At 44.0% G+C, this 12,284-nt stretch overlaps 2 protein-coding genes across 17 annotated transcripts in view; one reads left to right on the top strand and one right to left on the bottom strand.

The window, feature by feature from the left end:
• LOC119295157 overlaps positions 1-6,072 on the bottom strand; it is a 7,624-nt gene extending 1,552 nt beyond the window's left edge. Inside the window, exons 1-11 of one of the 16 annotated variants that reach the window (XR_005143779.1) lie at positions 5,484-6,071; positions 5,264-5,389; positions 4,959-5,139; positions 4,521-4,643; positions 3,314-3,754; positions 2,080-2,191; positions 1,926-2,003; positions 1,677-1,742; positions 1,128-1,571; positions 847-1,015; positions 169-292 (exon numbers count right to left, since the gene is read on the bottom strand). Coding sequence is in view for 1 of the 16 variants with exons in the window: in XM_037573502.1 (XP_037429399.1) it covers positions 650-736; positions 847-1,015; positions 1,138-1,328; positions 1,418-1,534 (564 nt within the window). In the remaining 15 variants the exon portion in view is untranslated. The other 15 variants (XR_005143780.1, XR_005143785.1, XR_005143784.1 and 12 more) reach the window with 15 other exon arrangements.
• Positions 6,073-6,498: 426 nt separating this feature from the next.
• LOC119295156 lies at positions 6,499-10,693 on the top strand. Its single transcript, XM_037573501.1, has 3 exons — positions 6,499-7,049; positions 7,154-7,341; positions 8,919-10,693. The coding sequence occupies exons 1-3, from the start codon at positions 6,584-6,586 to the stop codon at positions 9,594-9,596; spliced, it is 1,332 nt and encodes a 443-aa protein (XP_037429398.1). The 5' UTR covers positions 6,499-6,583; the 3' UTR covers positions 9,597-10,693.
• The last annotated feature ends 1,591 nt before the right edge of the window (positions 10,694-12,284 follow it).

Here is a 12,284-nt window from a genome sequence, read left to right as displayed (position 1 = left end):
GTGCCTGTGTGTGTGTGTGTGTGTGTGTGTGGTGTGTGTGTGCGCGCGCGTGTGTGTGGTATCTCTAAATCAAATAAACCTCCAAGTATGCAATTCATGAGCACAAAACAGAAATTATAGTTCAGTATCTCTAAAAAATGAAGCGGGAGGAGAGAAATCATGACTCACCTCACCCAACAACAAGGTGGAAACCGCAACCCAAGAAAAAGATACCCTTCCCTCTCTCGGTGAAGAGCATGCATGCCTTCAGGAGGTGCCGACCTCAATCTCCTTCCTTCCTTGGATGTGCTATCTAATTACAAATTCCAGAAAAAAATACAAATCATCCAAAGGGGATTACTTTTCAGTAGTCAGGGCCCGCAAAATGCAGCCATGACACACCTATTATACACATGCATTCACCTTTAAGAGTGACTAATCAGTAATCACTAAAAGGGAGTAGGAAATAAACAAAATACTCGTATTACTGTTAAGAGGTGAATAAAACATATCATTTTTTAGGCTTTTGCAACCAGTGGCAAGAAACAAATACATGTGCATCCTACTGCTGATTCCTCACAATAATAACCTACTTGATCAACACTGGTACAAAAATAAATATTATATAAACGAACTAATCTTGAAAAATGGTAGTTGGATTAAGAAGCAATTAATTTGAAGAGACCAAGAATATTTGTGGAGATGGAAAATTGACTCCTCGTTGGCGTTCCAGCAAATAGGCTGTGAGCAACTCAGTCTGCTACAGAATAAAAGAAATTACAGAGCTAACCAACGTGCAAGATTGATTTCTATAAAACAGATTCACTTATATGCAATGGCATATGAGTGGTGGCAGGGTTATCTCACCACGGAAAAGGATTCTGAATCCCATCTCGCCGCAGAGCCCACACACCACAGGTCGCTGCAAAGGCTATCTCGGCGCCTGCCTCGAAGACATGAGCAAAGGCGCTTGGAGCGGCCGGCATGGAGTTGATGAGCACGTGCTCGGAGGCTTGTTCTCCTCTCCGGGATCAGTCTGGACAAGGAGTAGCGTGAACCTCAGAGGAAGATCCCATTGTTGGTCGGGCTCAGGGAGCTTTTCGAGGAGCGGAAGTAATGGAGCAGCAGTTATAATGATTGGTCCCCACCGTCCACCACCTCTTCATCCGACTTTCCAGGTGGGCCGAGATCGTGGTACGATGGTGGCCGAGGCTGAACGCCACGAAGCCTACCTTCCAACCATCATGTGGTCGCGCCCACCCGCCGCCGCTCACTGGTCTGCCGTGAACAACTGCCTTCCACACGTACAAGCAAGCAGCAGGCAGCCAGTCGCCGTCGAAACCGCCGCTCTTCATGCTTAATTAGAATATGAACGGAAGAGACCTAGGAGTGGGCTAAAAGAAAAGGAAAATTTTATCGGTGCGAAAAGAAAAATTACCTCGCTGCCTTTGCCGTGGAGCAACAATGTGGCGTGCTGGAGCGATCGGTATAATATCACACAAAATCTTACTTGAAAATAACATCTCTGGTAAAATCTCCACATCATTGACCTCATCGGGTTTCAAGTATATCTTTCTCTCCTGGCATATACTCTGTATTAAATTAAGATGAATGAGCATCAACCACTCTAGTCTCAAGTAAAAGAATGAAACATTACTTCTGAAAGAACTACAAAAGAATGGTGTGCAGGAGCTTACTTCAAAACAACATCTCTGGTATAATCTCCACTGAAATAGCCATCTATTGAGTTTCCTTGATGACCCCTAGCAAGAATCAGTGCAAGATTGTTGGCCACTAAAAAATTAGGTACGCAACATTCAAGTAGAGACCGAAAAGTATCAAAACACCTAGCAGAAGTCATGCAACCTTCAACCATGATAAAGGAACACCCTTTCACTAAGACCGCATTTAATGGACTAAAATTATTGATAATAGCTAGGTCTTACCATAAGCGATCTGCTGTCAAATATTTTGCACTCTTATGTTGTCAATTATCAAGATAAAATGTCTCTAGACAGTCATTTCTACAAAACACACGAAGTGACATTACAAAGAGCACCGCAAGTGATGCTCCAACGGGTAGCCAATGGATAAACCTACACCTGCCAGGGCATCGTGGGTGCTAGCTAGTCTTGCTTCAGAAAAGGTAATGGTTTCAAGAATCGAGTGAATGGATCGTCCAAGGCTGAGAGCATTTTCTTTGCTGCGACATCTGAAAGAAAATGTGGGATAAGAAAATTCAATCAGACAGCGTAAGAACTGTAAAAACACAACATCTCTCAGTTCTGCACAGATCAATGCTTTATATATCTATAAGTGGTTTGTTATGTTTCTGACAAAATTTCAGATTCAACCAAAGCAAGTACAACACATATAACTGCATTTGATCCAATTATCGAATTCAGTCGTATTTTCTAAATATGAAGACTTGCAAAAGTGTGAGCCGTTGAGGCAGCTGATAAATTATATGATTCGTTATATGATAAATTAAGTGAATTTTTGTATGAATCACCGTGATTCTACCTACCATTCTATTAGTAATGTGATTTCCTTTATCCATTGTTCTCTCCCCTTAAATCACTCTTCTTACTCCGCATACCATCTCTGTCTCACCAGCCCAAACATGCTAGTACCGTCAGTAGCGCATCCGGCACCCCACGAAAGAAAACACAATACAACCCACACATGAATAATGATGTAAACATACGTGAAATTATGAACGCTCCAAGAAAATCATTCTGTAAATAACTTGAATGGTGTGTTGATATGCAGAAACATCTACTTCTTTACAAGACATTTACTTGTTTGGATTGCAAAACAAATATTGTTGTAGGAAATGATCTATTGGAAACTGGTACAAAACTTCAAACATCTTTACTGCTGGACATAGAACAAGCACACAACATCCTGTAATTATTTAGTTGCAAACGTACATGCATGACAGCCAACAATATAAAGTCTTGTGATGAATTGTGTTCAATGGTGAAGAAACTTGCAGCGAAGTGTTTCCTATTAAATGACCTCCCAAACCCAATGTTGGTTGGTCCACTCTACTAAGCTGTGCTATGTCAATAATCAAAAGAAATATATGCTTGTTTTACCACTGGCAATCATGAAAAGTCTACTGACTTTCGAATATAACTTAATATGAAGATTTTGTTATTTGCCCCGTCGACTTTGTTGCCTAGCTGGACAATCAATACTGCAGTTGCCTAGATCCTACCCTCCTACGGACACTTATGTTCTAATCTGGAGATGAGGTGAGTACAGGGGTCACCCATGGATATATTGTCTAGACGATCAGATAACACAGGAGATGAAGCAATGTGTGTACCTGGACGCCGCACTGGTTGAGGCACTTGATGGCGACTGATAAGCGCCTCCTGTTGCCGATAAAATCAATTGGTCTTGACCTTCGTTTAGGAGAATATCCAGAGTCAATGTGAAAGCATACGACTACATTTTCAATAAAATGGCTGAGAAATATTCATGTTTTTATGGAAGCACAACATGCTCGGGAGGGTAAAACTATCAAATTAGAGCAAGGATAATTACAGGAGTCCAATTTAATAAAACACATTTGAGAAATTAAGGAGATCATCTCGATACTGAATTATGAGGGTCGGTGATCCTCTAGGATTCCAGATCAATAAACACAACGTGGTGCATGGTACGTTCCCCCCGACTCAAGGGAGACAGTAGATTGATTAGAAATTCATTCTTGCTTCCTGTCGCATTGTCCACCTGTCTTGTTTCCTCGCAGCTCCACCTTCCCCTGCAGCAACAGCCAGACCCTAAAACACCGAGCTCCTCTACATCTCAGCGAGAAAGATAGAGAGATCGGATTGCATCTCAGAAGCACACTTTAAAACATGAGTTGATGGATGGCATCCGTAGCCGAACCCTAGTAACAATTGTGTATTATTGGTTGGCACAATCAAAACGTAACTAACAACCACCTTTCAGTGTCAGTAGATCTATAGATTTTGCATCCCACTTCACGTTCTAAGATTGTCTACAAAAACTTCACGTCCTAAGTGACAGAAGCACAAAGACTTCCATCAACAAAATAATTTCTTCATAACAAAATCTCTGCTATAAAGGATGCAACTATGACGAAGATATGCATGTGTGTTTACCTTACATCATCAGAAGTTCAAAACTAATGCTAGATTTATTTTTTATAGAGAGATGCTAGATATGATAATACAACAGTAGTAAATGCCACATGATCCATTTGTGCAACGTCTGCCCTCCAATTCTTATTTAAGTGCTGGAATTAAAAGGGCAAAGCAGTGGGACATCACCACCCACCCATTAATTTTTTTGGATATTAACAATATGACTTTAAGGGGGAAAATCCTCACTGAACAGTAAGCTCCCATTGCTAATCTAATAAAAATAATTGATCAAAATATGCAGGTTTGGCCCCTATCCCAAAGCTACTCCCTAATGTGCATTAGTGGAATATAGTCTGCCGCAATCAAAAGATGAAATAAACAGTAGTGAAATTGCATTAGGGAGGTTCGTTGCGTACATACCAGATGTACTCGGCGACGAACACGGTAGTCTCAATGGCGAGGGCCAGAACCTTCAACCCAGATGCTCCTCCCGACGCCCCACACCCTTGCTGCCGCCGACTTCGTGTGGATGGCTTACTTGTCCTGCACCATGAATTGGGCACGACAAAGATTTTACTTTTAGGAAATAAATTTACCATAATGTGAAAGCACTGTAATTATGCGGCATAGCAGGACATTGACTTTATGCTTGCAGATTTATCACCTCTAGCAACGGTTGCCAAATTGCCACAACGATAGAGCCCCAACCAGATTACTGATCTATCTTAACTCTCAAGCATTAACTTATTAAATGTAAAATTCAGATGCAAGTGCAGTAGATTACTGCAGTTTAGCACTAACTGTACAACCAACAATTAAGATTTCAGAGGGCAAACACTGTAGAATAGTATATGCTACCTTCACATCGGGTCCATGAGGTGTCGTGCAGCCGCTGTGCGAAACCGACAGGCTCAGCCACGGTATGGGGCACACTTATCTTCAAATCCCGACAATCAACATCGTCCCACACTGGAAGATACCAAGGCAATTCTGAACCTGACGCCCTACTGTTCTTTAATCTCTACATCCCAAATCAACTCTGGATCAACCAAAACAATAAAAAAACATTAGTAAGTACTAAAAGGGAAATTAATGGCCGAATTTGGATATTTCTTCATGCATCAGACATGCAAAAGTACTGATTCTAGGCACATGAATCGTACATTTGGATGCTTGGACGGACTGGTTGCATCAAAGATAATTAAGCTCTCAGTGTTAGCAAGTATAATGCTTAAATACTGGCAGAATCATGTTCCTCACGCATGGTGTTGCAATATTGCTTTTGGCGTCTAGCTCAACCAAAACAGATGAGACAGCAAGGAAGCGGGTCAGTGTTGTACCTCAAGGATTTTCCTTCTGAACAAATTCAGCAAAATAGATTACCTGGCATATAATCACCCAGTCGCTCCCAAGGTCCAAAGGCACACGAGACTGCGACCGGGACCTTAGCAAGAGGCTGGTCATGGTGGCGGTCAGACGTCGATCCCGCAGCTCGGCAAAAGGCGGCCATGGCTCGCGAGGCGCACGTGCGCAGTGCAGTCAGGGCATCGCGGATCGAGGAGGTTGAGGAGGAGGTGCGACGCTCGCGCCACAGACGACCGGCGACGGACCAGAGTTGGCGGAAGGAGAGGGCCATGAATCGGGGCGAGCTCGGGCGACCGCGGATGAACAAGGGTCGGAGAGAGAAGGAGGAGAACGGAGAGGAAACAAGAGGCAGGTAGGTTGCGCGAGATCGCCGGTGTGGCCCTCGTCGGCGGCGGGGCTCCCGGCCAGATCTACGTATGGTGGGGTGGTGGCTCTGGCAAGAGGTAGGGAGACGGAACCGCCCCGCCGCTGCCGTCCCTGGGCGCGGCGCGGCTTCGCCGGCCGGCCCACCGGCAGCGGCATTGCGGGGAGCGGTGGGGGCGGAGCGGGCCTTGGGCGGCAGCGCGGAGCGTGGCGGCTGGGCAAACCCTAGCGCTGTTTTAGATCGAGGGGAGCCTCGTACCCGTCGGAGCTCGAGGGGTTTTTTTTCGTTGGTTTTTCTTCGTAGGTATTTTGTCGTTCGATTCAGTTAATAACGATGGGAGTTTGGGCGTGCGCGGGACTCGATCGCGGGGTTTTTCTTGGTTTTTCGCGGCTGAAGGGATGGTGGGAGGAAGTACCAAAAAAGTACAAAAAAGACCGGGTGAGGTGGGACGAAAATAAAACCCGAAACGCGACCTACCAACTGAGACATTAGAAGTAGAGATAAGCATTTTCCTAGTAGTGCCCCAACGACAAGTATTATGATGCAGAGGTAGTAACATAAGCTATTGATTCTGAAAAAAAAAAAACGTGCCTCTGGTTTTTTAGATGACGTGTCCCTGTTATATACTGATGCGGGTAGGCGCCACCCGACAGTGAACAGACAGCGCACGGCAACGACGCACCATCAGTCACGCACCCTCCACCCAAGTCACCGACTCCCGCCGTCGCCGTCGCGATCGCGGCGGCCGCCGGCAATGTCTTGGCTCGCGCGCTCCATCGCCAACTCCCTCCTCTCACCCGACAGCCCCGAGGCCGACGGCGAAGACCCCCGCGCCTCCGGCTCCACCTGCCCGGGCTCACCCCCTCGCGGCGTCCGCGAGGACCTCTCGGAGCTCACTGACGCCCTCGCCCACCGGTTCCAGGGCCTCGCCTCCTTCCTCGCGGCGCCCACTCCCGCAGGAAGCGGCGGTGCACCCCGCGGGCTGAACCCGTCCGAGATTGCGGGACGCTTCCGCCTGGGGCTCGCGCGGCTCCCGGGCCGCCAGGCCGTGGCAGATCTCGCCAAGAACGCCTCCTCTCTACTGCACCCGGACGAATACTGGGGCTGGTCGGAGGCCGCCGGGGCTACCGAGGACGTGATCGCCTTCGCGCGGGACGCCGCCATGCGGCCCGAGCTCTGGCTGGACTTCCCCCTTCTCCCCGACGACGCGGACTCGGATGGTTCGTGCGTTGGTTTCCCTCTAAGGACCTTTCATCTTCGTAGTAGTACTTCTTTGTAATCTTGATTGATTTGTGATTCTCCCGTGTTGTTGGTTTAAGTGCAGATTTTGACATTAGTGATGCGCAGCAAGACCACGCGCTGGCCGTCGAGAACATGGCGCCGGAGCTGGCAGATCTGAGGATCGAACTCTGCCCAAGTCACATGAGCGAGGGCTGCTTCTGGAAGATATACTTTGTGCTACTGCACCCTAAGCTCACAAAGGAGGAAGCCGAGCTTCTTTCTACTCCTCAGGTGATTTCCCTTGATTTCATGCTTCATCTGGGTCACAATGGCTTACTTATGATTTATTGGCCGACGGGTGTATATGACCGGAAATCTGATGTGAAATCAGATTAGTTGTCACTTGTCAGGCGGCCACTATTATGGGCATATATTTTGTATCTGCTGTATTTGGGAATCATGGAAGTTCCCGGTGACACGCCATTGGGGAGATTATGTTGTTACCTTTTGTTGTGTTGGCATTTGGTTGTCTAATCAACGTCTCACAAGATTCTTAAACTCTGTGCTTATCTGCTTGATTTGGAGCTTCTCTTCTTTGTGGAGCTAAGCTTACCAAGCCTTTACCAAAGCTTAAACTTAATAACAGGTTAATGTGTCAACCGCATGTTCTCATGTTCGTTCTTCATCTGAATTCTGTTAAAACTAAAAATGGTGAATCGTTTTTCATTGTTGAGGAAATCGTTAACTGGTAACTGCTCGGTTGGCTAGCGAGTAGGGGATTAATAGGCTAATCGTCAAGTTAATCGACCATTTAATCAATTAATCGGACGATTTATTGGTTTATCGGCTACTCGGTGACCCTAGGAGTAGGGGTTAATCGGACGAATTCTTGAACAGGTTTTTTTTAAATACTACCCCCTCTGTCCCATAATATTGCGCGCATTGGTTCTCTTAAGAGTCAATTTCACAAACTTTGACCAAGTTTATAGAGAAAGTTATCTATATCTACAATACCAAGTATATACCGTATGAAAATATATTTCAAGATGAATCTAATGTCAATGATTTGGTATTCTAGATGTTGAAAAGTTTTTATATAAAGTTGATGGCCTATTTTCATAGCAAAATAGGCTTGTTAAGCTGAATTTACTAATTTGGACAAAGTGATTCATTGCAATAGTTACTTGCCACTGAATTCTAACATGGTGATCGAGTGGCTAGCCTAATTTAGGTATTATTGTATTTCAATAGGTTCAGTTCGGAGTCTCTAAATTATATTGTTATACAGTGGTCCACTTCTGTTCCATGTCTAAAATGAGCAGATGCATTCGAGTTTATCTATTCTATCTACTGGTTGTTTTGTTTCATTAAATGGTACTGGGTACTTACTTTCAACCTTTTAGTTTTCTTCCCTTGTGATATTTTTTCATGGCTTCAAAGTATTGGAATGGAATATAAAGTGAATCAAGAGAAATTTTGGACACTGAAGGTGCACGACTAGACATCAAGTTAATATTGTGTCACTTGGAGTCTTCTTGGTTTGCTATCAACATTTGCCGTGCCAAAACTTGGCTAGCCACAAATATTTTGCTTCAAAATTTAGCTATTTGGAAATTTCGCTAGCATACTAAACAGGCTCTGTAAATATTGGAACACTATCTTTTCATAATGAGACCAAGAAGTGCTAATTTTCAAACTAATGCATAATAGTAGATTAAGACATTTTAGTGTTCATATGCTTGCTTGAGAAATAAATATATTGACTGATGGCCGATGCTTAATTTGCTCATGATTGCACAATAAAGAAGTTGGTGGTATTACATTGCTTTGGTGGCGAATTTCTAATATCCCTTTTCTTTACTGCACAGATTTTGGAAGCTATAGAGAAGTTGTCACAAAATTCGCAACATCACACAAAGCTAGAGAGCAACGAAGACACAGTAGCTCTGACTTTCAGGAATGCAGATGGTACTGTACCTATGCCCGTAGAGGTGGTCAGCGTATTAAAAGATCAAAATGCTTCCGGCAGGCCCACAGCTTTGTGCAATGTAGATTATGGTATATTTGAATCGATTCCTCTGGAAGCGCTAACAAAAGATACAGTCAGTGATGCTGGAGCTGTTCCTTCAGATAAAATCAGCAGCGGCGTGCCTGTACAGCTTATGCCGGTATTAAGAGATGCCACTAAGTTCTCACAATCAAGGATGGAAGAGACCATTCACACTCCCTCTAAAGAACATGCCACTGAGTTCTCACAACCTAGCATTGAAGAAAGAACACCGGACTCAATTACAGATGATGCTGTAGCAAATGAGCAGTGTGTACCATTTGTAGACAGTGCTCCATCGGAAGAAGATCAACATAAATGGCCATTGAGTGACCTCAGCGAGCAATCAAGAGTTGTCATTCAGAAGGCCCATAACGATGACTCTGATGATGAGGATGAATGGTTGGAAGAGGACACGGGTGGTCCAGGAAGCACGCACATTCCAATAGTAGGCGACGATGAGGATATATCTTTCAGTGACCTGGAGGAAGATGACTAATGTAGCACGATATCAATGGCGAACTTGGTCATCACCGACTTTGTGCTTCTGGTTTGAAACGATATGTATATGTGGGCTTGGGTTCCGTCCACTGTATGGTCTCATGGATCTGCTATGATCAATGCCCACTGCAGCAGGATAGTTCACCTTCTGCTCTTATCTCTCTGCCGCCAAGATCAGTTTCCCAATCTAGGTCTCCCCCGTGGCAACAGTGCCTGTACATGTTGTACAGTGTGTAGAGAGCACATACTTGTGCATGTGGTTGTTTGGATCAACACTCTGATTCTTGGATCAAGCGTGTGTCCTGACAATGATGATGGGAACTCGATTATTCTTATGTTTTGGTGAAAAAAAGAAAAACAGTTAATGTCATATCACATATATAGCATGCCTAAAACCTTGTCAAACATCCATGCAGTCCCAAAATTTGGTCAAGTCTGCAATAACATGATGAATTTTGGTGAAATTTGGCAAAGCAGGGACCACATTTTCCAGCAGCAGTCAGCGTCTTTCTCTTGTTCTGTATGTGACAAATTGCTGTGTCTTTCTCTTGTTCTTTAGGTGACAAATTGTTTGGCCTTTGGCCGGTGCGGCTTGATCCATAGTTTAACGCTGGATGCGCTCAGTCCAATGTTGAAAAGTAGAAACAAAATTGATTTTGATGCATCATGGGTAATTTGCTGTGTGTCTTCTTTCTGGAGCTCTGAATTCAGTCTCACAGTGAGTGCTTCCATCTCTTCCTGTTCTGTTAGTGATGCAAGTTTAAAGTCCAGGGATGTTGTTTGTGTTCCGCACTTCAGCTTACAATGCTAATTTCGCACACCTGGGTCTGGGTGGAAGCAAGGAAAGAAACAAGACGGAGGTCTAGGTTTGGTTGGCCGGAGCCTTGTTGTTTTGGTCTTGCGCCTCTTGCTTTTTTTTTTTGGGTTACTGATCACTGATGTTGTGTTGGCTTGTCTGTCAGTTTGTACTGAGGGGGGGATTTGACCCCTCCCTTTATTCTCTCCTGTTAAGTACTCCCTCTGTAAAGTATAAGGGAGTAATATACATGTAGTTCTCCTCCATGGATCGAAAATAATACAGTAATACGATTTTTATGGTCGGGCAATTTTTATTTGATCAGGCAAGTTTTCTCTAATATTACTCTGTGGTTCTCTGTACGAGAAGCAAGCTCCTGAGATTGTTTACCAGTTGCTCTATTTGAACCAGTTCATGTCTGATCTTGTTTAGAGGAGATATTTGTGAGTTTGTTCGACTATCCGTAAACATTAGTATCATTTTGGACAGTTTTTAGCATCATATTTAATGGTAACCTTTGTTCGCACACAAACAAATCACCGTGTGCCTCCGGTGTCGAGTGTGGTGTGCAAGACACGTGGGAAGAGGGACATATCTTTTCACAAAGCGACAACTTTTCACTAAGGGACGTGTCATTTGATAAAGAGACATTTTCACCGAGGGATGTGCCTTAAACCAAAAAGGACATGCATGTTCATTGGCCCCAACTACCCAAGATCTAAGGGACCTGATTGAACCTTGATATAATCCAATGTATGCTATTTTCAAGATGACATTGCTTAATGTTGATGCTGCATTAGGAGTCAATTTTAGAATAAAGATGGATTCAGACATGTAGTTCGGGATGTACGGACCCAACTTTGTACAGTCCATTGTTTTGGTTCTGAAGGTCGTTTTATGATCTTGGATGAAGATGCCAAATAGCAAGTTGTTCGCCTTGATGAGGCACACGGCTTACATGTTGAGCATCTCTCCGTTTAAGGTTATCTTGATGATGATTTTGTGCAAATATTTCAATTTGGTATCGACTACCTGTTGTTTGTTCCGACTTTGGATACTGATTCCTAGAAAAAACGAGGTCTAAGTAGCAAACATGTAGCTCGATAAGTCCATTTGGAGCTGTGCACTATGAACCCATTTATTTAAGTTAAAAAATGATTTCTACGGCTCAAAAAAATAAAATTTGTGTACATGCATATATAGAAGTGTAGTATAGATGTGCAAAATTTTATCAACATCTGTGCTTGTATGCGAGATATAAAAAAAAAGACAAATACAAGAAAAATGGGCTTGTTTTTTGGTTGATTTTGGGCCGGATTTTGTCTTTTGTGTAGCGTATAACATAACGAATTATTGAATAAAAATGTACTCGGATCACATGCATATAACATAATGTTTGTCCTTTTTGTGTAGCGTATACATAACATATTATTCATTGAATAAAATAATAATCGGTATAGAGCACATCACGAAACAATTTCATCATTTACTTTTTTGGAGGTATCTGGAGCAATACTGTCGTCGTTCTGGATATGAGGGTATCCAGATATGCCTGCCTGCGGCCCACCATGTGGCTCCATCGACGACCTGGTACGGCCCGGCTTCGACATCAACAGCTCATGTTGGGGATATAACTATTAGGTATGACCCGCCAGGAGGGGCCGGGTTATACCTATAAGCATTCTTGAAGCCCAACGCTCAAGGTTGAAGACGGTGGCTTAGTAAGGGCCCAAGGCCCAGAGGCAACTTAAGGCCCGTAGTGATAAACCGCCGTATAAGTGTGACTTGTATTGTAAGGCAAGAAAGATTAAGAGACCGAACCGGATACTGTTCATAAGCCGGAAGGGACTCTGTAGAGCCGCTGGGCGTCGACCTCTGTATATAAAGGGA

This window comes from Triticum dicoccoides, chromosome 4B, assembly GCF_002162155.2.
Source record: "Triticum dicoccoides isolate Atlit2015 ecotype Zavitan chromosome 4B, WEW_v2.0, whole genome shotgun sequence".
Lineage (NCBI taxonomy): Eukaryota > Viridiplantae > Streptophyta > Magnoliopsida > Poales > Poaceae > Triticum > Triticum dicoccoides.
This window is presented reverse-complemented; position numbering and strand designations above follow the sequence as displayed.